The sequence below is a fragment of the Scomber scombrus genome, chromosome 9 (genome assembly GCF_963691925.1).
Source record: "Scomber scombrus chromosome 9, fScoSco1.1, whole genome shotgun sequence".
In the NCBI taxonomy this organism is placed as follows: Eukaryota; Metazoa; Chordata; class Actinopteri; order Scombriformes; family Scombridae; genus Scomber; species Scomber scombrus.
Window position 1 is genome coordinate 24,989,839 of NC_084978.1, and position 26,296 is coordinate 25,016,134.

The following is a 26,296-nucleotide window of genomic DNA, read 5'->3' on the forward strand; positions in this document are numbered from 1 at the left end:
ACTCAATAAAACTGGCCTCTAAGTAGAGGGGACCATGTCCTTTATAACAGGTTCTCTGTTTAAGTAGGTGGCCCAGTAGACAAGGTTGAAGCTGCCAAAGAGAACCGGAAACAAAATCCGTGACATCCTGTCAATTTTACTGACGCTGTTGAATGTCTTCTTGCTATCTTGGACTTTGCCGTCTGCTTTGGGTTTGTTGGGGTCCAATGCTCCACCTTTGGCAATAGTTGGAAGTGTGCTGGAGTCCTTGGTGATATTAGGCGCATAGTTTGCCACCGCTACAGCATAGGCGTTGTTCTTCTTGATGACAGACGCCTTCTCTTTTTTCTGTTGAAAGACGGAAAAGATTAGGTGCAACAGAGACAACCCTGAGACATGTCACTTGTCATCTATCCATGAATTTCAAATTCATGCAAATGAAGGTGTGCTGTGGCATTGGGTAGTGTCTGGTGATTGATTGGAAGCATTTTGCGATGTCAGAATGAGGGCCAGCAAAGTCTATTAATATATGTAAGGACGAACTGTAAATTTTAGTTTTTTAAGCCTTCCAACACTTCCAAGGATGTCAGAAACTTATGGAATAAGTAGACTGATACTCATACACCTACACTGACCATGAGGAGGAAATACAGTTAATCAAATATAACATGATGTTTGGGAGAACATTTCATTAAACTATACTAGTGTGTTCAAGTTAAACGTAATAACTATCTTGGAGTGAAGATAGCTTTTTGGCTAGTTGAAAATAATCTTTCTGCATCTGATGTATATATAGATACTGTGTGGTTTCTACAGTATACTACTGTATGTCTGACAGCTACATTATTAGACGCAGAGTCACTCCCTAAAATCAGTTTAAAGATGAAGTGTTTTGCCCATCATGGCTATTAACACAGAAACAGGGGGACAAATTGATTAATATTTCGTCGGGATAAGAAGTAATTTACATTTGCCAGTTTGCTAACTAGCCCTCAAAACAAGTGGTGGCTCTTTAGCGCTACCTGTAAAGAGCTGAAAACAGCCAGTAATATTATCAGTGCTTCAACAGTCCTCTGCCTCAAACTTATGTTTTCACGGCTGAATCTCCGAACAGCGGGTGTCGCCTTCTTCAACATTACAGCACAGTGCTAATGAATTCTCTTTGAAAAGGAATTTTGTCAAAGGACACGTTCTTCTCCTCATTACCTTCTCGGTCACAATACTCTTTCCATCCCAAGCCCAGCCGCGCTTCGTGAAGTAATTGACGGTGGCAAACTCAATCAGAGCGGAGAAGACAAAGGCGTAGCAGACTGCGATGAACCAGTCCATGGCGGTAGCATAGGCCACCTTGGGAAGGGAATTTCTAGCGCTTATGCTCAGAGTTGTCATCGTGAGAACAGTGGTCACACCTGGAAACACATAAAAAGATGATAACAATTCATTCAGAAAGAGTTGTTTTATTACATACACATATTACATATAAGGTACATAATACTGCAAAGAAGCAGGAACAAGGATTTTATGAAGAATAATCAAATAAAAGCAATATTATCATTCACTTTTAGTAATTTTGAATGATGTATTTGTTCTTCTGAAAGAATGAGACCTGCTGTATTGCTCATTCAAGTGATAGTTATGACTGTCCTTTGTGTCTTTAAAGTGTAAGGTTACTTTTACTAGGCAACCATTGACCTTCAGTAATGCTTTAACTGTTAAGCAGGTTTGTTTGCCCAGTGGACACAGTTTATTCTTGACTTCTGTGCCTATTTTTTTTTTTTCCCCCTGAGCTAACCACTCTTAGGCCACTCTTATTAGTTCCACTTGGCTTACAAACAAGTCCAACTGGATTGAAAAAGCACTGAAGCATCTAAGACATGTCTCCTCTTTTCTCTTTATCCTCTCTCCGGCACTACCCATTTGTCATCAACTTTCAGCCATTTGTTGTGTTCCTCCTCCCACGCTGTCAGGGGTGATTCTGAGTGAATTCCACATGCCATCGAGCGCATTGGGATCCAACATTCATAACGCTGGACCCAAATTACATCAGATCCGTTGGGAATTTTAATAAGAGACAATTTTATTGCCTGTTTGAAATGTGGTTTTATATGAAAAAATTAGATGTTGAAAAACACATACCAAATACAGTCCTGGCTGGCACTGATTCTCGATTCAACCAGAAAGACACTTGGGAGAGAATGACGGTCATGATGCACGGGAGGTACGTCTGGATGACAAAATAACCAATCTTCCTCTTCAGGTGGAAATGAGCTGTCATCACTGTGTATTCACCTGTGGAGACACAAACCAGGGTCAGTTTAAAGCCTCACGACTGCTGCAACTCCTTTAATATTTTGACATTTGAGCACGATGTCACTAATTTATTTATTGTAATGCACAGATGTGTATATACAACTGTATATTAAGTTAATAGTATACAGCATATTACTCTTATCTCTTTTATATAACCTTTACTTGAAATCTTATTTGTAACCCATACATAATGCCTGAAGAGGACACGATCAACAAGCATTTAAAACAGTTTTTTTTTCTCATCTTTCTGTCTTAAATTAAAAAACTTGACTTTTAGAGTGCTACTTTAAAGTTCATGACTATGGTTTATTTGTATGACAATCTAAAATATTTTTTCCCCACCTTTATCATGTACAAACAATACTAAAACATGACATTAAGCCATTTCCTCAACTGCACTACACACACACACAAACACATGCACATATTTACTGCTCCACTGCTGTCACAAATTATATTTCATCACAGGAAGAGTACTACTTGGTTTTCTGGATCTAGTATGCATAAAATCAATGAGTTGTTGCTAATTTAACTCTTTAATTAGTCTGAACTACTCATATTTTACTTTAAAATAAAGGGGAACTTTGTGGCTGTTAAAGGAAACTCCACTTCCCTCAAACTTGCTTGTACTAAAACCCGACAACCTAACACAGGCACAAATATTCTGATTCATGATTCAAATCATATGAAATGAACAAGAACAAATGTGATGGCCACACCTCCCTTTGTGCTGCTCACTTATACGACTGAAACCAGTAGAACATTATAATTTTATACGTAGAATGCAGCTTTACAATGCCAAAGCAGTCTTAGACATATATTAGCCTACATCAGCTGTTAAGATTGCATATTTGATATAATAATCCACACATACATAGAAAAGTAGGCTGTATGATTTCCTAGCCACCGAGCGAAGCCCTAATAGCTGACAAGGCCGTGAAACACTGCCAATGCTGCAGTAGCAGGCAGGCCTTCCAAATGGAAGATATCTCAAAGAGAAGCCAAGATTAGACATGAGAAGAAAAAGATGTGTTACCCATGGCAACAGAACAGAGAAACATAGCTCATTTGCTGCAATTCTGAAATGAAGGCCTTGATACACACTGCCACTTGGCAAGAGGAAAGTCCTTTTCAGCAGTGGGAAGGGGGGAGGGGGTGTCAATTCCAAGGACTAATCCCAAAAGATTTTTTATTCTCTCTCTCCCTTTTTTTTATAGGACTGTTGTTGTATTGCCTGCCTTTCTAGCAGTTACGTGAGGACTAATTCTCTGTCGATCGCCATACATACAAACACACACACACACACACACACACACACACACACACACACACACACTCAGACATTGGAATTTAGTGGAGCTCAGTGTACTCTCAGTACCCTATGGAGCTCTATATCTTCTGTAATTTAATTTGCATGCCAGCGCTGATGCCTGTGTTGTGGGTGGGGAAGGAGGGTGTACATGCAAGGAATCCACTGGTTGTGGCAGAATTTCTTCTCTCCAGAGAAGCCTGTGATCGCTTCACTGAGAGGAAAGACAGTAATTATGAGCATGAAGATGACAATCGCATCATGTTTCCAACAGATGTAGAAGACACCACTGGAGGACCTCACTCATATAGGACACGCTGGCTGACAGAGGGCACAGACTCTCATACCAGACACAAAGCTATGAGAATTCATGTGGATTATCTCTCAGAGATGCTGCTAACAATGACTGGTTATTCTTGTTTTATGTCTTAACAGGTGTTTTGACATAACCTGCTGCAATTGCCCATATCATGTGAGGACCAGAGTGAACTCTATGGGCTGACTTTCAAATACATGTATTATTTGAAAAGATACATTAAAGCTGGACCGAATACCCTTTTAGTCCCTAGTTTCGGTAAATATCCCAAAACTCAATTTAATAGTATCTATCATTAGATCATCCCCTGCCTGGTAAAATGACCACATCTTTGAAAGTCAGCACCCTCAGTTTGTAACTCAGGCTTTCTGTTAAAAATTTGAAGTCTCATGCCCAAACAGAGATAACCCCAATGACATCATCAGGGGGTTATTTCTCAAACTTGACAAAGCTCCCCCAGAGCCACAGACGACATTAAACATCTGTTTTCACTGGCTAAGTATTGCTGAGTGTTGTGTAAAATTGGTGGCGTTTCCCTTCAACAGACCATAATTTAAAGCTGCATCTATCGGTTTTTGGCCACTAGGGGCCAAAACAACAACAAAACAACCTGACAGATATAAAGTCGCCACCACATTGCTGGCTTATAATGTTGATGGGGCTAACATGTTAGCAAACAATTGTCTATTTGCACATGCAGCAGATACAAAGCAACATTATCATCCCAAGATCAGGAGCCAGGAGTTGTATGCATCACTAAGTTAAAACCGCTTCCACCACACAAACTAGTTCTTACATGGAGATTAGTTGTTATACATATTTAGTCCTACTGTGAACTAACTGACAAAACTAACGTTGGCTAACGAAATATTTGACCAGACACTTTAAATATCACAGAAAAAACACACTAAACCTCAAAATACAAAACTTTATGCTAGCTTACACTTAATAACGGTTAGCTTAGCAGATATTTCCCTCTAACTGTAAACAGTATTAACAGTTACTAACACTTAAACTCACATATTCCTCCAAGTATGCACATAGAAATAAAACAAAGTAAGACCTACATTCACAAAGGGTTGGCTGTAAAGATATTTTATTTTTTGGCTCCTAAAACTGTTATGTCATGTTATGTTACTGCTTGTGATGCTACACTGACTTCCTGTTTATTAAGTTGGTCGCTTCTTATTGGACAGAGCTAAAGGTGTCTCCCAGCAACAAATTTACACATTTAAGTGTTTATGAGCTAAGACATTTCTCAACTTTTAAGGCTGCAACCTTATGTTGTAAATCAGTAGTTGAAAACCTATGAGGGAGACAATTTTCTGTAATCCCTGCTCTTATTTGATTCAATATTAATAAAACAATATTGGTTAATACAGGTTTAAATTGTAAAGTCAACCTTTATAGAATATTTTTAGCCTCCAGAAAATGATTTCTGTTCATCTGTTTTAAAAAATATTATATTCACTAGGGCTGCAACTGATAATTATTTTTTTATTGCAGATGAGTCGGTTAGTTTTTGAGTCTTTAAAATGTCAAAAAATAGTGACCCATTTTCTCAGAGGCCATGGTGATGTCTTCAGTTCTCTTGTTTTTCACTGACCAAGTCTCAAATGTTAAGATATTCAATTAAATGTCATATATGAAAAGCAAAAGCAACAAATCTTCACATTTAAGAAGCTCCAATATTTTTGATTGAAATGATTAACAATTCATTATCTGACGACTGACATATCCACTTGTGTGTTTTTCACACTGTGACATGTCATAACATCTTACAAAGGCCTATGTTACAACAATGCTACATGAAGCAGTAAAGATGCGATGACGTCACTACCTTCAGCTCTGTTCAGTCACAGGTTTTGTGTGTCTTACACTCTACACGCCGCTGCACACAAAATAAACGACATGTAACTGCTTTAAAGTAACAAGCCCGACATGACTTTGTGGCAAACAAACGCATGGTTGAATTTTGGGGGGATTTTTTTTGTAGCAGTGTGTTGATATGTTCGCAGACTTATGCAAGATGTCCATCCCAGTGAAGCCTGAGAGCACATTCATTCGTGCCAAATGACCTAGTTTGCAAGTACGCTACACCAAACACTGACACACTAGTAATGAATGATTAATTTAAAGTCAGCCAATCAGATAATGTGGAGTGACTAGTTAAACAAGAGAAACAGTCACTGGCAGGCAATCTGCCTCCTATTGAAGCATCATACACCACTTAACCTAGATAGAAACATTTAGTGCATGAAAGGATCTTCTTGCTCAATGAAATTGAAGCAGGGATTCCCTTGATAGTGGAATACAGTCACTTGGGAAATACTCTATACTTGTAACTGATATCTATAGGGAGTGGTGGTGGAGCACTTGTCTCAGGGACGCATTATAAAATCTGTTTTTTCTGTGTTAGATGCATTTTTAATCTCTAACACAAAAGTTGTTGCTATAATTTCAACCTATTTCCATTGCATGCATTTGAATTTACAGATAATTTCAGATCTAATGGTTAAAATATCAGCATTAAAGATGCTAGTTAATTACAAGATTTAATTGATAATTGTCTATAAGCAAACAAATCTGGATATGACACACCAGTTTTTATGCTTTCACCCACACTACCCACTACCCTGAAATACCTAGAAAACTGAGCAAAAAAAGAAAAAGAAAAAAAGTTCCAGGAATGAATATTTGGAGCAGCATGTGAGAAAAACTGGACTCACTGTGCATGCTCAAGCGCATAGGGAAAGGCAGCTAACTACACAGCGATGCTTTGCAAGCCACCCACTCCACCCTCTATTTTACAGTCAAAGTCTGGAGGCAATAACCCCGAGGTCAATATCCTCCACCAGGAACAAACTTCTCCAACTCTTTTACCGCCATCAAATGCAACTCATTCTTTGGAGCTTCCTAAACTCTCTTAATTCACATTTCCACCTTAGATCTGATTCCCCTCAGCCTCCCTAAAGGTCTTCAAGGGCCCAAGGCAAGTTTCCAAAAGTTGATTTTCATACTGCACATTCTGACACATCTTCCTGCCACGTTCATCGATCTGTAAAGATGGAGTAAATGTTGAAGGTGGTTTGCCATTTAAGACAAAATAGACTAAAACAGGCAAAGACATAATTACACCTACTGTACACACTTCTCACCATTGTCATCACCACTATTCTCATCATCGTCCTGCATTTCAAAAGCTTCTTCTATTACGTTTTTCCTCAACTAAGTAGTATTGCTAAATTTAGATGAGTGCCGTCTCTCAGTGACACGCTTTCAGATCTCTCATCTGCTGCTACACCTTTTTTTACTTGACAAACGCTGGCATTGTTCCAGGCAGTGTAAAAAGCTGCAAGAAGGATTTTTACTATTAATAACATAAGGTTTTTTTTGTTGTTGTTTTTTAATCAGTGGTTCCCAAACTGTTAAATCAGAGCAGTGCCTCGCCTCCTCGTCATAAGGTAGGTATGTCTACGTGCTGTTTGGTTCGCCTCTGTTTGTGCACACCCCGGAGGGCGTTTATATCTAAGTTAATGACCACAGGGGGATTATTTGCAATGCTCCCTGCATGTTATTTATCACTATGCTGTGTATTTGATTCTGCTATGCCATATTGCCTCAGCTGGGAGCCTCACAGAGAGGAGAACCATACTGCTGCATCGACTTGTACATCCGTTTTTATTTGCTGTGTGACACGGTTCTTACTGACAAAATTAAACGTAGTGACTAAACACAAGAAGGTTAGGCAACACAAGGTGGATGTGAAATACAGTACGGTGTCTTTTCAATGTATTTTTTCTGTCTGAATTATTGTTTCCTTATCACCTCAATAAATAGCTCCAAAATCAGGTATTTCCTTTCATTTCCTGTCCTGTCCTCACACACACCATCACACACCTGCCTGGGACTGCGGAGGTAAATTAGCCTCTAGCTACAATCTGGCATATTTACATTTCATTTAAATGTTTATTAACATGCACCATCCCTTTTTCAAAAGTTAAGAAACAAAAATGAAGCTAAAGTATGCACTGATTACAATGATTGATTTCTGATTTACAACATGCTACATCGCAAACATCAGTGATTATATAGTTTGCAGCCACTGGTTGTCAGTGTACTTGTCAGTCCCAGCATGTGAAAGAAAACAGCTGTCATCTCTCTTGCCTTACTAGAAGATGCCTGCTGGCCTCTGCGTGTCTCAGTATTCAAATCTAGACTCAAGGCTTGTTTGTATACTGCGCCTCAGTTTTTGTTTTGTGTTTTTTTTATCTCAAATCATTCCAGATATTTCTCTGCACTCTGTACTTCCTGGACAGTAACCGTGTCGCTCGGGCTTCTCATCTTCACACGCACAGAAACACTTACAGATTTGTGTCTGCACACTCATGTTGTTGTCTTTATTAGTGTGTTTGCATGAAATGTAACACTTCTATTTTTAGTCCTCATTATGACTTTCTTTTATACTATAGCCTATTTTTCTATGTATTTGTTCTCTTTGTTTTCAGTTGGTAAACAGTATGCTCGTTTAAAGTGTTCTATAAATAAATTAAACTTGACAAATGATTGTCTTCGATATATTTCTATTTGTATATAGGGCAGGCAGCACGCAGGCAGCTTTAAAAACCAGCCTGAATATCTTCCACTTTCACAGTTTCTAATAATTATATGGACAGTTTGACATTTCTGGAAATATGCCACACTTTCTTGCTGGGAGTTAAATGATGAGATTAACACCACTCTTCTGTTTATGTGTTAAATATGAAGCTATAATCAGGAGATGTGTAGCTTAGCAGAAAGGCTAAAAGACTGAAAGCCTGTCTCTGTCCAGGGGTTAAAGCTCAGTAATTAACGCATTAGAATCTGGTTTTAGCTTTGGACATAGCCAGGCTAGTCATTTGTCCCTTCATGCTATGCTCAGCTAACTGTCTCATGGCTGCAGCTTCCTATTTAATAGACTGACACGATAGTGGTATCAATTGTTTCATTTACTCTTGGCAAGAAATTATACATGTATTAGTAGTTCACAAACACTGAGACTGTTTTGTGTCCAGCAGTTAAAATTTTTAAATTAACGGTATTTTCATATTTTAGGTTGTTTTTTTTAATGAGGGAGATTAATTAAAAAACATTTTTAACAATGTAATTTTACCTTTATATGAAAAAAAACATATCAGACACTAATTATCATTAGAAGTAGAGTATGTTTATGTTTAAAAGCATGTCTGCAGGGTTTTTTTTTTAAATTAGCCTTTAAAACGTATCCTTCAAAACATTTTTGACCAGCTTCATTTTATCCACTTTAAAATGTTGTATTTCCTCCTTTTTCTGCTTAATTTTTTTACACTCTGGACTTAAGCTGAGTTAATTATCCTGTCCACTAATGAGCTTGTCACTGTTGGATTCACTTGCTAATGTCTCCTGCAGCCCCATTTGAGTGAAATGCCCCATTTTAAAATTCAGACCGAGTTATTCACTTTCTGGGCCCAGAACATGGATTTTCTTTGTCATTTCATGCATGGCTGCACTTTTGTGAGACATCCTTATGTCTTTGGGCACCAACATAAGATTCTAGAATCACTGAAGTACACAGCAGCCCGATCTATTCTTCCCTCTGTTAGTGTCTCTGACAGATACAGCAGGCAGATGTGTTCCCATTCTTGTCCACCTCTACATCAGCATCCCTCACCTGCTTTTAATTGACATCCAATTAAAATCCTCTCCATCCTCTCCCCTCCAAAAACTACCTGTCATACTGCTTTTGGGTCTCCAGGGCATGTTCAATACAGATTGACAAAATACAAAACAAAAGTAAGGGATTTGAATCCCTATTTTGTTCAATCTTTGTCAAGCAGAAGAAGCCAGAACAAACGTTTCTCTGCGTTTTTAAAGCCAAATAAAGTGAGTAACAAAACCACAAAACTTCATGTTTCACAGCAAACCATGGCCGCCCCCCTGCAACATGTAGGAGGTGGATAAGTTCAACATCCACCCAAACAAGCACACAATCTTCACAGTTAGATTTTCACATTGAAAGTGTTTAGAACTGATATAATAAAGATATTTAGGTCCCTGCATCATTTTGCAGGCATTCTTTCCTTTTCTCTGAAGCAATTTTAAGGTGGGGAGAGGACAGTGGTCAGAAGGAGGTGAGTGAGTCATGAGGTGGATCTAATTCCCTCTAGACTTCGCCTCATCTCTGCGACAGCTCACCTGTACTTGATTTGATAGTTTCTTGTCCGACTGTTTGCCCGAGCAGGTCATACTGGTTCAGGCGGGAGCTTTCTCCTTCCACCACCACAGAGTCCGAGGCGTTCCGAGTCCAAGCGTAAGTCACTTCTGAGATTGTGTAAGCATCTAAAATAAAAAAGAGGAGAGGATAAACCCACAGAGGATAAATCTGGGGCAGCCCTGGCTATTGATGAGTTTTGAGAAATAATTTCAGTGACCCAAATGAAAAAAAATTGCTCCACTATATTGTTTTTGATGCTGGAAAAATGAAAACAGTAGAGAGAAAAAAACTCTCATTGGTTGAAGATGTAATTTATAAAACACCAACAAGCAATCGATGCACTGTGACATTTGCCCTTTTCAATCAGTCACAGCATTCGTATGGAATTTGAAAGCTTGTCTGCTAACCTAACAATGAAATAGAAAAACTGTTTTTTTCGCCATATCTTCTCTTATTATATACAATAAATGAAACATTTTCTGCCTTTTGTTGTAACAATGTGGCAAATGAGCCATCACATTAATGTGTTTAAAGTAAATGGGACATTAGTTTAATGTGAGAAGTCAAGGCATTTCAGCTGATACTTAATGATTATCTCCTGTTTTTAAACCAATATTTTAAAAGCAGCAAAAAGCAAAACATCTTCATCCAAATGTAAAGAAGCCATGACAATAAAATAGCATTAAAAACTAATTTTAATTCAGAAAATAAAAGATTTGGATGACTTTTCCCCATATTTCCTATAGCAACATTCCCACTCAGTCATATATCTACCCATCATTCTGTATCTATTTAACTGCTGATGTATATTCCTGTTAAAATTTCTATGGCCACTACCAGAAAACGGAGCCATGCATTCCAACACTCGGTTCTTTAAGATTGCTCTCTTGCCAAAGAACCAGTGATAGAGAAAAATAAAGAAAAAGAAAATAGCATTTAAACTTTCCAACTAAAGTTCCCTCAAGCGCTATCATCATCAGAGTTACTCACAGCTGCCAAATTTTAGTGGACAGGAATGAAAGTCCATGGGGAAATCCTCCAGATGCATTGGGCACTCTGCATGCACAGTTAACCTGCATCCAATTCACAGAAAATTAAGAAGACTTTGCAAATGCATAAAAAGTAAACAGCACAGATTAGGCATAGTCTCCAAAAAAAAAAGGAAAAAAACAAACTCACAAGCCTCATGCACTATTCAAGACACTTCCCATCTGTAATGCCTTGAAACAAAAATAATTCATCTTCACTGTAATCAGCAGAGCAGAGTAAACAAGGTAGCGCAGAGACCAGCAGAAATCAAAAGGCTGCATTATGAGCCAGATTGTAGCTTAGTTATTTGATAAGGAACTGCATTGTATGCAACGGTGCTATTAAAATAAAACATTTTGCAACCACTGCATTGCAATATTTTATCATATAAATTGATTTTCTTGAAATGCATGGTGACAATAGGCAATAAAATATGATGCATGAAGGAAACCTTTTGGATAAATTTGATTCTGTGTCATCGCTGGATGTATTTTCTTTAAAGGCTAGTACATGTTTTAGTTAGGAAGATTGCTACTAAATTAGCTTAGCACAAAAGCTGGAAGCGGGGGGGAAGCAGCTAACCAGGCTCTGTTATCAAAGACATTTTATTTTAAAATGTTATGCTGACAGTTAGATGAAAAAATTGGTTTTGTGTGTTGAATATGAAGCTACAACCATTTTTATTTTTTCTATAATACCACAACCGTTCGTTTTTACAACTGATAGGTGGATTTTGTAACTGTTGGACAGTGCCAGACTAGCTGTTTCCAGTCTTGTGCTGAGCTAAACTACTTAAACTGGCCGTAGCTTTATATCAGTACAGACGTGAAAGTGATATTGAAAGCAAAAAAGTGTATTTTCCTAAATGTTCATCTATCTCAGGACATAAAACATAAAAACAACTTTTTCTTTAGACGTGTTTCCGTGACTTGGATTACCTCATGGTGTACAGCAGTGTCCCGTCATCTTTGATCCTCAACAGTTTATTAGGCATGGTCATGTTATGAGCCACAGACTTTTTCCCATTGTGGAAGAAGGTGTCCGGGGTCCAGATTTTACTTGCCATCAGGTTGTTGAGGGGCAGAATATTCATTGGTCCATGAAATGTCAACCTCTCGTCCTTCCAGCTTTGCCGGAAGAAAACATCGATGGTGTACTCCTGAGGGCAGAGTAGATGGATCAAACTCTACAGTCATACATGTTTATTTATGACTCTGTTTATTAAGCTGGCAATGTACGAAACTGACTCCCATTCTTGGTCAAATGAAAACGTGGCACTTTCCACTGTTGTGTTTTATCGGAGCATACAAGCAGCAGTCTTCCACAGACTTCATCTGCCACTTTAAAACCTGGACACGGTATGGTTTTCTCTATTTGTCAAAGCTCCATCAAGGTGAGGCCCGCACTCTGTGTGTTCCCCGCAGCTCTCTGAGCCGGTGTTTTCCTAAGCTGGCTCTGAGGCCAAGACAACCCCTTGACCTACAATCCTCTGTTGTCAAAAGAAACCACACACAAGAAAGGATTTAGGGCAGAAAGCGCTGCACTATGAAATGTGTGTATGTGTGTGTTTGTGTGATTCACACACAGCGAGTAAGAGATATCCTCCAGAGCTTCATTTTTTTTCTTGTTACAGTTGAAAAGCCTTTGACATTTAGATTTTGGGACAACTGAAGCTGTTCACTGAAACCAAGACTCTGAAATTATTATTATTATTTCAGGATAAAGCAGCTATTAAAAAAATCATTTCTATTGATTATTTACTGCTGAGATTTAGGAATGCAGTAACATCACCATGACAAATTCTGATGGGGCAAGAAACACAAGAAGCTACAGATACACGGTTAGTCAGTTAATCAAGACGATGTAAATCTCTTAATTTTGAGGTAAAAAGAGGAAAATCAGCACATTAAGAACTGTGCACATGTAACTAAAGCAGGCACAATAGGTCAATTTTGAACCAAGAAACTGGCCTGTAAGCTGTGATAAATGTGTAAAAGAGATTATAATTTTATTCAATTGATTAGGCTGCCGATATTCTATATTTTTTTAATGACAAAAAATAGCATGAAAATGTAGAAAAAAACCCTACCAAAAAACAATCCTACTAACATGACTTGTATGTCTTTCTTGTTTCCAAATGGGAAAACCCACAAAAAGACCCAAGTTGTAATAAGCCAAAGCGATTTTTAAAAGGCTTGGTGTCACCACATACATCACACACCACAGCTAATATGAGCCCATTTAAATAACAGCAGCCAGCCGCACTGAACATTTCTGGGTTTAAATATACCACTGGCCTCTTTGTTCATGACTAATAGTTTGGTTAATGCTCTTTCAAAGGTAAACATGTTTGAACATGATGTATGTTTTTTCTTCTTCTCCTAATTATTTTTCCTGTCACTGGCCAGCTTTGGCTCTCAGTAGACCTCCCATAAATCTTATAAAGCAGCCACCTCAGTAATCAATTGAATTGCGTTACAGTATGTGAATAAATCAATCAGGTCAGTGGAGAATATTCCAGGCTGTTGCTTATTTTTATGAGACATCTGTCCATGCTGAAGCAGGTCCTGAAATAAATCATATATTTTCAGCCTTGTGGCTGATTTTGCTATACCATATGCTCATTTCACTCATGAATAAATTACTCTTGGGTTATAAACTTCACTGGCTGTTGCTGAAGTACTCAGTGATGACCTCTGATGTTTTCATCCGTCAGCTGTTTGTCCGTATGTCCATCTGTTTATTTGCAAGATATTTTGAAAAGGGAACATCAGGAATGGTTTGGCTGTAATTTGGATGAATCTTGGATTTCTGCCATAAAACGTTTTTTTTAAACTTAGTGATTTATCATCTCTGTGTCCGAAACGTGTTCCCCATTTGTAGTGGTTTATGTTCACTGTACTGAGTGCTTCCTAGTTTACATATCATTCAGTGGCCACAGCATTGAACTCCAACGTCATAACTGTTCTTGTATCAATGGATCAATCACTTGGAAAATGGGTCTTCAACAATAGAAGGGACGCTGTTGATATGATGTGAAGGTGGGTGCATGTTTCAGAATGATAAACAGGATAGCCCAGGATAAACAAAGGAGTGACTTGAATAACAAGAGGACTTTCAATAATTTATAAGATGAAAATTGTCAGTTGAATAGACATGATGCTGTGGTGAGGAATACTCGTCCCACGTCAGTATATGTGTGTGAAGAGAGAGATTATTACAAAAGGAAGGGAAGCCTGTAAAAAAAAAAGAGGCTAAAAATAAGTTTAAAAAGCATAGTTTCTTCCTTATAGTATGAGCATGGAGTACAAGGCCACCCTCTGAAATGTGTTTACAACAAAGATCTGGGTGGATAATGAAACACAATGAATAAATGTCCACTATCTGCTCTCACCATGTCTGTGTCTGAAACTGGTCCAAAGCTGGTGACGTAGATGTTTGTCTTCACTTCAGTTACCCTGTCTGAATAGAAGACAACAATTAGTGGCTTCAAATGCAAAGGGTGTAAAACAAAGTGAAACTGCTGGAACAAAAAAAAAAAAAAAAAGAGAGAGAGAGAGAGAGTTAAAAAGCCTTCAATATTTAATTATTATTCCTCCGAACTGTCCGGCAAATTTTTGTTAATCAAGCTTAATACTGGCCAGTTAAAGGAACAGTTTGACAATTTGAAAATACATTTATGAGCTTTCTTGCCAAGAGTTAGACAAGAAAATCTATATCACTCTCATATCTGTCTGTTTAATATGATACTCGAGCAAGTTAGCTTAGCTCAGGACCGACAGGACAGAGGAGAAAAAATTTTGCCTGGCTTTGTCTGACATACCTGCCAACACCTATTTTCAACCTTTTCTCCCACTGTGCTCCCGATTGGTCATTTCTCCATTTAATCTCCAAATTTCATAGTGATACAAATCAGATGGTTGTTTTTTCAGTTTCTATGTGGGATATGTGTCGTGGTACCTTAACCAGTGCACTGTGGTTGTATAACAACAGTGGATTGGAAACCTGTTATGGAAACCTGTAAAGCCGCTGAAAATGTAGCTTTTCTACATGATTATGCTTGTTGAAACGGTGGTTTGCTAAACTACTTACAGTAGTGGCTTTTTACATGTGACAGTTTTGTTGCACTTACAGTAATGAGCATAGTTGCGCAGCATTGTTTTTTCCGGAGAGTTTAAGCTGGACTTTTCGTTAGTTTAGCACAGCTCTGCCTTCCTTTCTTTTTATGTGCAGATACAAAAAACAAGAAGTAACATTTCAATTAATAAGCTTTAGAGGTGCTGGTAGACAGATTTTGTCACCTGTGGACAAAGTGAAGCTAGCTGTTTCCAGTCTTTATGCTAAGCTAAGATGACTTGCTGCTGGCTTCAGCCTCACTACAGCTAAACGTACTGATATGAGAGTGGTATCAATCCTCTCTTCTAACTCTCATCAAGAAACAAAAATAAAGTATTTCCCAAAATGTAGACATATCCTTTAAGCTTAACGGACATGTAGTGTGAAAAGGCTTTAGATCTATTGTCTAATTTAGAGAGAAAACAAAGGCATTTGGTGTGTGTTAATGCTGTAGGTTATAATGGACTGAAATAAAACACACAAACAGGAAGGCGGTTTTCCCCCCCTGCAAATTCAATTAAATTGATAAATGCTCCTGAGCATGTACTACCTTAGCCTTTAGGCATATTTAAAGAGGTCATATTTTCTTAATATTAAACACCTTACAATGCAATGATACATAAGGATCAAATTAAACTGTTGCTGTCATTGTCTCCTCTACTCAGATGAAGCTAAATTGTGTACAAACTCGGCTCACCTGTACATGACCCGTACAAACCAGTTCATAAGCAGCTCTAGCAGGACTAAATTTAGAGAGACAGTGACATGCAAGCTATGATTTAAAGCGTATAAAATTTGTCCTAAATGTTCACACTGATGTGACAGATAGGAAGAGCGAAGCCTCATATGCTTCCTATTCAAGTGATAATGTGCTACTGCATCTGCGCCGCTGCATCAGGTCCATTTGCTTTCTCTACACTCTGTCTCTTTCAATAATTACTGAAGCTCGATCTCTCATGCTCGGTCAATTCAAAAAGCTTTCACTTTTTACTCTACATTCAGCAAACAGCATCTCACGTACAACCTAACGAGATCATTACTCCTAAGTAAAGTGCTCTCATTCATGGCAAGGCAGACCGCCATCCCTGTCCCTCTAACAAGACATATTATGGAAATGCTTTCTTATTTATAAGGTAATGTAAATCAAGAGGAAGTGGCAGGTTGCAGGGTAATAGGTGTGATCCATTTACCAAGACATACCATGGGGCGCATTTATTTATGTAAACCAGGCCTTTGTGTGCTGAATCAGGCTGATTTAAAATGATCAGGTTTTTACTGCGGCTCACAGAGGCCTCCTTTAGTTCGGTGTTCTTTATGGAGGCACACATGAAACACCATCTCAGTAAAATCCATGTTCAAAGCATTAAACATTGTTGTATTGCACTGCTTCCTCTTGTAAAAAAAGACACAATATGGTGCATTTTATTAACGGGGTGTACTGTACTTTAATGCTCTGAACATCTCAGTGGCTCTGTGTGGAATCGGTCATAGTCAAGTCTGCATTTTGTTGTATTGGCCAATTGCCTCGTTGTAATTATCGAAAATAGTGAGCTCAAATTATCCCTCAACATAATGTAAAAAGCAGTATAAAATCGATGGCCACCAACAGAGAGACAACTGTTACCATTTATCACAAAGACAGATAAAATATAGTCTGAGTGACTACATGCACATTTTCAGACATGGCCGATGCTTTATACCTTGACGTAGGAATGAAAAGATCAGCTATAGTTTTTGCACTTTATCTCTGATTGACAAATGCTGTATTAAACCACAACATCAGAAAAGGCCTCTTTGCACACCTGTCACTCTATTTATTGTTAGTATATGAGAAGTCTGGTTATTGTCAGCTTTTTGTGTAAATGATTTTTGGGTGCCCTTATTAGATAGCATCGGTTGAGAGATGACAGGAAACGAGGGAGGCAGATCCAACAAAGGTCCCCAGCCGGACTTGAGGGGGATGTTACGGTTCATGGTCGGTGTGTTAACCCCTAAGCCACAGGGACAAAAATAATGAAAATAATTCTAATATGATCATTTAAAAATATATTATTTAGAGTCTTGTGTTTTGCTTTGTCAGACCCAGTCAGATTTTCTTTTCTTTGTTGGATTATTGAGCTATTTATTGTCATTATGAGAATTAGGGTTTTCTGTATCGTGATGGTTCCAGTACATTACTTCACTGTTTTGTATTGTTAATGATATTCTTGTGCTGTTTTCTATTTATTCTGCTTATTCAAACCCTATTTACTTGCATGAGGTGTCTTTTGCTGTTTTTGGATGTTACGGTTGTTGATCCTAATTTTTCTTGTTTTGGGGTTTGTTGATATGACCCATGGATGATTATGGTGCTATTTTTTCATGGATGGTTGATTTACCATAAATTCTAACAGTGCAATAGTTGATTTTTTTTTTTTAATTATAACCTTAAAAAACTAAACCTCAAACCTGCACCAATACAGAGAATAAATGATAAACAGAAGTCTGTGTAAAACCAAATCCACCACCATCCAACTGTAGTGCATTTGCATTGCAATGTTTCCTTGCAGTAAAAAACCTAGAAAAGCACAGCCCTTAGGGAAAATACAAGTTTACTATTTAAAAATATCCAGAGTGCATTTAACGCCCGAGGACATCAGGACACTTTATAGGAACAAGGACAATACCTAAAGTTGATTTATTCATAGCAGCTATAAACATGTGCTATTCATGTAATCTGAATCATTTGGTACAGATGGGCCTGCTGGACCATGTTTAATTGGTCAGATGAAACCTGCCCGTGTTAGAGGACTGTGCATCCTGCTGTGCCATTATCCAAATATCAACTTAATTCTTAAGCCAGTTGCGATATAGAGCATCAGCAAAAACAGAGGAGAGAGTAACATCAGCTCAGGAAGCTGCTATCTTCATACGTCAAGCCTGATTTGACTGCATTGAACAACCTGTAATAGGTTTTGATAGCAACATTTAAATTAACAATCAGTAAAACTGCTGCTTTCTTGTAATCCAACAGTGATTGAAGAAAGTTCATTACATCTTTTCAATTAGTTGTATTTAACACCTAGTGTGTTGGACTATAATTAAAGTTGTGTGTTTTATGTTCACACTCAAGCTGAGTAGACATTTTGACTTTTTTTCTTTTTAGCACGAGCAGCAATTTTTACCAAGACTGTAAGATCAGCAATTACAGAATCAACCAAAATCCAACTGGAAGACCTCATAGTATCACCCCGCACTGCAAACGGGACACAAATGCTCAACAATACCACTGTCAAAAAAGGAAATATGTCTTTTTAGCTATAAGTCAGAAAACAGAGCAGAGTGCCATGGTGAAAAGTTGAGGTGCTTTCAACACTGCCACAAAAAGAGAGCAATTTCAAATCTGCACTACTCTATTTTTAAGTCACTTTGGATCAGACCTTTACAATAAGCTAAACATCATGTTCTTGACATATTATGGCCGTCAAAAGTTAATAATGGTTGCCATTTGGATTACGCACTTCCAGTGACCCCTTTCACATTACACATAGCCATTTGATCCATTGTTTCATTACCATTACTACTATTAAACAGCATAGCTGTGAGCATGGAGTCGAAGTTAGATGACAAATTTTGTGTGGAAAACAAATTAGCAGCAAAAGTGTGACTATGAACAGAAGTGAGCTGCCTCGCAGTCACACTAATGATGATGTGGGAGCAACTGTGCTTTCTGCATTCACTCTCTGCAGCCTGGATTCATCTCAGTGAAAGAAACCAATCGCCACATTTTAAAAGAGCTCTGTACGCCAGAGAGTAAGTACGGAAAATAAATGCAGGATTAAAGCAGTTACGATTACAATTTAGTCCACAGTAGTTACACTATAGGCTCTGCATTAGAGAAAAATAGCTGTTATCGCTTCTGAAGGCAATAGGCCTACTTAGCTATCAAACAGCTGTGGTTTTATTGCATTTGCTATAAATAAATTCAAGAGAAATGTGTGAAGCCTAAACCTACAATTCAGTCATTGTTGAAACGATTACAGTTGGGTTTTTTTTTCTTCTCTCCCCTGAAACCTTCTAGTAGCCCCAAGGGGACATGTGGGTTCATCTTGAAAACCTCTGCCCTAGATTCCTCTTTTCCATCTTTACCGTTTGATTATCGGTGGATGAAAATGTTTCAACTCACAACTCCTGTTCAGCAAGACACAGGAGAGTTCTCGTTGGGATAGATTAAACTGCTCCACAGTTTACTTAAAACATATGAACAATAACTGTGTCTGAGAGGGGTTTTTCATCTTTAGGCTGTAGTTTATGGTTTTAATGGATTTATTGCTGTTTGGCTGTTCTTAACTGATATTGTTCATGAAAAATAGTGTAAACTTGTTGATACTGAATAGTAAAATACAGGCAATAATATGTTCTGAATGTGATGACGCTGTAAATACATGATTGATTGAATGAATGATTAAGAAAGAGAGCAAACACACACACACACACACACACAGATATGCATATTGTATGTATGTATGAATGAATACAATCATACAGCTGTGATAAGGCTCTTGTTAAGACATTAAAAATGTGTTATAAACCAAAGTCCATTGAGGTGTTAACGTGTTTTTTTCCCCACAGATGAGACATACAGATGTGTCTACAATGTGGAAAATTCCATCTGATGTCATTTCTCTCTTTTCAGGCTGATTTCTGCTCCGTGATGTCGCCTCTGTGTACATTACTGGGTACAGTACGGTACTACACTTTAAGTGTTGGGGGGCTTGGCTCCCAGATGGGCTGAAACTGATAAAAATGTATGTGCTCAGGGTGCTGGGAGACACATCTAATTTATATTTGAGTGTTTTATTGAAATGTTTTATCACAGATCTCCTCTAAGTCTTAACACAATCAGTTCTTTGTCATGATGTAATATCAGTCAGATTAGGTTTCCTTTCATTTATTACTCAGTAGTTAATGGATATATTCAATCAAAATCAATAAAGTGATATGAGTCAAAACCAATGTCAAGAGATGTAGCGTTTTGATTTTCTAGGGATCCATAAAGTAGTAATGTTGCTGCATGAATCATATACTGTAGAACATAAAATGTCATGAAATATATTCATTAATGTTATATAAGTAATATATATGTGGTAATATGTGGCCATACATTTGTTCTCCTCATAAACAATAAATAAGCTTGCAGCACTATTACTGCAGGTCCAGTTGTACAGGCTGAGCGCTGCCTAGCTAAAGGAGGTCTGTTCCCCATATGGCAGCTCCTGGGCTGGGCTGATGGCCCCAGGAATTTGAATTTCAAATGGCACCAAATCCTGAGGGAGGAGCTCAGCTTTGGGGTGAGGGGCCAGCTGGAAATGAGATGGCAGACATGGAGGATGATGGGAGAGGTGAGGATGGAGAGAGAAGCACTGGAGCACACTGAGGCTACAGTGGAAGACGGATTTCTCCTCAACTGACAAAATGAGACGGAGAGGTGAACATATTGAAGCCTGTCACAAAACTCACTTTTTAAAAACAGATACAAAATATATGAATATACTTATATAGTATATATATTATTATATCATGTGCATATTTTATGGAATAAGTGACTGAATGAATCAACTGTCAATGTTACATTTTAGTCAAACGCTCCTCTAACAATGTATTATTTAAACAAGAATGTATTAATCAATGAATAAAGCATCACTAAATACAATATAGGCTTTCCAAGTCATAAGCCATGTTACTTTGGCATCACATCAACTGTATGTCATCACAGTGTATTTTTGTGCACCGTTCAGTGTCTTTCCTTCAACATCTGACTAATTCAATGGGCATTTTCGAGAAAGACTAGTGAGACTAAAGCCCTCTGCGGGGTTAAATGCGGCCAGTTCGGCTGCTGTTACTTTCCAGGAAGTGGGGTGTTATATAACCTAAATGTTTTGTCCACAGAGTGTGTTTGTCAGTTTACTCTTGAGGGGACTGCTGCCAAAGGTTATCGGTTCTACAAAAGTTGATGTTAAATGAAGTGTTTTCACTCCAAATGAGCCATCAAGCGCTTAAAAATAAAAGAGGTGTGCTGTTTTATGATAAACGGGAGCATAACACATTTAAATGAGGAACCCGTATTGTATCATCTCAAATATAGAGATGCACTCAATGATAGAACATTATTTCCTTACCCCCAAGACCAGGCCGTAGACGGTTATCATATCCATCCAGCAGTCTGTCCAGGATCCGCGTGAACAGGGTGATGTTGGTTTTAAAGGCATCAGATGTGTCGTCGGCATTCACTGATCTGGTCAACACACACACGACAACAACGTGACCAGCTGAGGGGACACTTCAGCAAACAGGAATCTGATGAAATTTGAAATGTATTTACACTCAATTTTCCTCAGAGGCCTGATTTATGAAAAGAAAAGGGGTCGTTATTATCTGGCAGAGACTCTATACATGCCCACACACACACACACATACATACACATTGTTCCTCATCCACATGGATGACCCAGTTCAAGGCAGAACATTTGTGAGCCATCTGATCTTGGAGCCAAAACACAACTGAATATGCAAATGTAATCAGAGCCAGAGATTCATGGTAAATAAATTCAGATAAGGTCCTACATTAAATCTCAACATAATCACCACTGTCAGCAGCTTTGGTGTAACAGCCTCAGGTTATGGGCATATTTTACTTTATGCAGGGAATGGGAATGTATATACAATATTAATCATTTTTCACATCTGGGTATTTTCTGTTTGGACCACATTCCTCTAATTACCATCAGAAAGTGTTGGATTAATGTAGCCTAGTTATTGATGTTATAACTTAATAGACTGGGAATATTCTGTTTCTTGCTTTCAGTCTTCTTCAGTATAAAGTAGCACTTTGCCACATTTTAAATCACACAGAATAGCTTATAGGTGCTAGCGTTAGCATTTTTCATCAGAAAGAGCACACTTTAAATCAAAAACAAACCTGGATTATAGTATTAAAAGAAACTTAAAAATGTTTCCACAAACATGAGTTAATTTAACAACTATTCAGCTAACTTCATTGTTATTGTTTCATTTGCTTGTTGTTGCTCACTAGTTTTCATGAATGAGTAGCTTGTCAGACAGCTAATACGTAGCAAAATCTTCTTCTTTTTTTCGTTTTTCTGACACTATAGAATATTTTCACAACTATGTCAGCTTTCCAAGTCAAGTATAAAAAACATTAAAGATATTAAATGCAGTAAGGTGTCAAGTTTACCATATTGTGTTCATACTACCATCAAAACCGCTCATGCTACTCTCTGTAGACTAAGATGTAATGTTAGCTAAGTCAACGTAAAGCTATCATGAATTTCTGACAGCCACAGTGTTTGTCATTTAGTGAAATTGGGTGCATTTTTTGGTTTTATGAAACCATGAAATATTTTCACAACTATATCAGCTTATATTAAAACCATTAAAGATATTAAATGCAGTCTAAAGTTTGGTGTATATAGCATGTTCATAGTACTGTCAAAACTGCTCACGCTACTCTCTGTAGCATAAGTTAAAATGTTAGCTAACTCAATTTTAAGATATCATGAATTTCTGACAGCCACAGTGTTTGGCATTTAGTGAAAAGGACTGCGGAGGAGTAAAAATGGGTGCAAAGCCACCATAGCTGGCAGTTACAGCTTAATAAAATCCATTTTAAACACTGATAAAAATCAATTCATCCAATAAAAAGAGTACACTGTTTGAATCTGCTGTCACTATAAATACATAACACTATAAAATGGCTGCTTTTAATTTCCCTTTATCTGTTGTAGCTGGAGCTCGGATGGTAACCATCTCAGAATAATGCTCTCAAGTCGGAATGACAAGAGGTTTTCCTGTTCTTCCAGTTCTGCCAACATGCCACAAATGCAGGCGCTCAAAAGATGATGGGACGGACAATTTGGTCTTCCCACACAAGCTTTCACAATCTGTACGTCACTGGGATCATAATGGAGCCTGGAGAGGAATTCAGTGGCCTTACTTAAATGGCCACTCTCGTGCTTTTGATGTTATTTTTTCCTTTTGTCAGCTGTCCTCTGTGTGAGCACTCGATTGACCTGAACTGTCACTGTAACCAATATCAAAAAGCACCTTTACACTTGATAATGTGAGATGAAAGAAGCCGCATGGCCATAATAAAAAAAGAAGGTGTAAAAGAGGTTACACATACAGTTGTTAGTTTAATTCCTCTTGATAAAAGGACACTTTCACCACAATATTGCTTTTTCATAGAACTGATGCAATAATGTCGACTGTATTATTCTAAATTAAAATAGGCACCAATTAACGGCTTGGTGTAAAATAATGCAGATGGGTATTATTTATTGTGTTTTGGAATATTTAATTGCATTTCTGAGTATTTAAAACAACAATAATTGGTCTATGAATTTTTATAACACCCAATAACCTTGGAAACAAGAATTCTAAAAGCCTTGTACTTTAACTACAATACATTTTCCAGAAGGCAACACTACCTCCCAGCTGGCTAATTACCAACATGCCCTCCAGGTTATTTTTATGGTCAGACTGAGGATGCTAAAGGCGGTAAACTGTCTCTCCTCCTGCGCATTGTGTGTGTTAGTGTGTACGGTGTGATAAAGAGAAGATAAATAGAAAGAGCCTGCGGTCCTTCCCCAGAGACACAGTGAGTGATCCTCGACCCCGCAGCTCACATCATCGCTTCAATGCGTCTCCCATTCAAAAGACTCACCTGGTTTTCCAGAGAGCTGTGAGCGCCAGGCAGATGAGAAGTAGAGAAGCGCTCTCCCTGCTCCACATGGCTGCTTCAACACCTACACACAAGACAGCAAGACAGCCACAGTAATGAATGGAGGCTGCCTTTAACCGGGTTGACATGCCGCTGGATTGATATATGACCTGTACAGTCATTATATCTATCACTTATTTCTGGGGATTCCCTTTAGGGAACGAAAAAAAAAAAATGATGAAGAAGCAACTGACAGTAATTAGTATTCACTGACACGTCCCACGCCTCCACTCTCTGAACATTACAGTTGCCAAAAATATTGAATCAAGTCGATCTGAATCCCAATTTAAACGATAAAAATCCACTTACATTCAGAAAATCTTTATTAATATAGCAGAAAATGTGTAAGAGATGCTCTCCCACGCTTTTCTCATCATCTCCTTAAATAATAATGATAGTAAATAATCATTAAAAAAATTCCTTTGTGTCTGAAAGTGGGTTAAAAAAAACAAAAAAAAACAGACTCACCTCAAGTGCAGAAAGTACCTGCTGCAGCTGGAATCGTCGAAGATGCAAGAAAGTTAAAGACAATTCACGGCTCTGTCCTGTTTTGATGAGACTGAATGAGTGCAAGTCTGTCATGAGAACAAAGCTGCGAGCATTGATAGATCATAGTCCCAGCCAGCAGGAATGAACCCGGAATGCACTGGCTTTCATAGTGTCCCCACACACAAAAAATAAAATATAAAATAAAATAAAATAAAAACAATAAAATGGAATGAAATGAAAAAAAAAATAAAAACTTTAAAAAAAAATAATTAGTGGGTTTGCTTCAAATTGCCCTGTTCAGCATCCTCCTCAGCTGGTAGAAGCTCGATGTGAATCGTGATAAGCAAGAAGCACATCTCAGTCTCCCTCATCTCCACACAAAAACTACAAAGGCTGAGGAGGAGACGCACTGGGTCCTAGAGGTAGTTTGGTATTCACTTCCTGCAGCCTGCAGCCGAGACCTTGGAATGTGAAGGTGTTAATGAATGCTGTTTCCACTCCCAGTCAATATATGGTGACATATTGATTATGCAAAACAGTCCAGCCTGGTTGCATTGGTGTGACACGTTTGGAAATTGAGTAAATGGGTTTAACCAGAATAGATAGTTTAAGATATGCTTTGAGCCAGTACTCAGAAAGCCTTGGTTTTCTTCTCATTCTTTTGACCAACACACTAAAAATTAAGTATTTAATCTGACCTGTATACTTACTGGAATGGAAAAGCCTTCAACGCAGCAATTAGAAGATGGATGACTTTGTTAATATGGATAAGCAGCTCAGGGTGAGCCATCACATTTCTGCAATAGTTAGGAATACATGACTGCCTTTAATTAGCATTTTATTAATTGATTAATTAAAAACTTCACTGATTGTTTATATGTATCCATAGTTAGTCTGGACACTGCTTTACCATTATCTAAACATTTAAAGAAATGACCAATATTGAGTTGTATCACTAAATCAAGATATCTGTCTAATCATAAATTGGATTTATTTGTTGTGTGTGTGTGTGTGTGTGTGTGTGTGTGTGTGTGTGTGTGTGTGTGTGTGTGTGTGTGTGTGTGTGTGTGTGTGTGTGTGTGTGTATTTTAGTCTGTGTGTGTGTGTTTGCGTTCGGGGGTTAGGAGAGAGAGAATGGATGGCCCTCTTGACACTTTTTTGCTAGGACTGTGTATTGTAGTAGAAATTATTGCCAACCTTTTTAAATATCTGTGGCCATGCTTTTTTCCCTTAAATCATAAACCTTGGAATAAATAAATAACATTGTATAAATAAAACATATTAAAAGACATTTAGAGCAGGGAAAATGATATTTCAGTTTGTGTTTTGGATTGTGTCACATAGTCTGTGGAGCATTGGGAGCTGTTCTTTCAGCACCACACACACTGTGTGGTGAGGCGATGCTTAGTATTAGTGTAATCTTAAGGAAGGAGGGTGGAGATGTCAGTGAAGAAGTTTTTCACTTAACAGAAGCCACCAGATCTGCGAAAAGTCTTCTTTTTTTTTTCTTCTGTTGTCCCTCCTCCAGTTCAGTCACAGGAGCATGTAGTAGTAGTGGTAATAGTAGTTCTACTGGGAAAACTGTTCATCCAGTGTCTGTGCCCACTTATTGCATATCATATCTTAGCTGGAATTGGGCATTTCTAAATGCACAATGAAATAAGCCAATGTCATTTCTGTGCACTTTTGTTGCTGTGTCTGAAATATAGTGTAATTTGTATTTTCATGTGTATTGAT

The 26,296-nt window shown here is 38.0% G+C and overlaps 1 protein-coding gene across 1 annotated transcript; it reads right to left on the reverse strand.

The window, feature by feature from the left end:
* Window positions 1-18: 18 nt before the first annotated feature.
* LOC133985449 (gamma-aminobutyric acid receptor subunit alpha-2) lies at window positions 19-24,081 on the reverse strand. Its single transcript, XM_062425063.1, has 9 exons — window positions 24,014-24,081; window positions 21,450-21,565; window positions 14,570-14,637; window positions 12,114-12,334; window positions 11,137-11,219; window positions 10,128-10,271; window positions 2,116-2,268; window positions 1,186-1,388; window positions 19-327 (listed from the first exon to the last, which is right to left on the reverse strand). The coding sequence occupies exons 1-9, from the start codon at window positions 24,079-24,081 to the stop codon at window positions 19-21; spliced, it is 1,365 nt and encodes a 454-aa protein (XP_062281047.1).
* Between the last annotated feature and the right edge of the window lie 2,215 nt (window positions 24,082-26,296).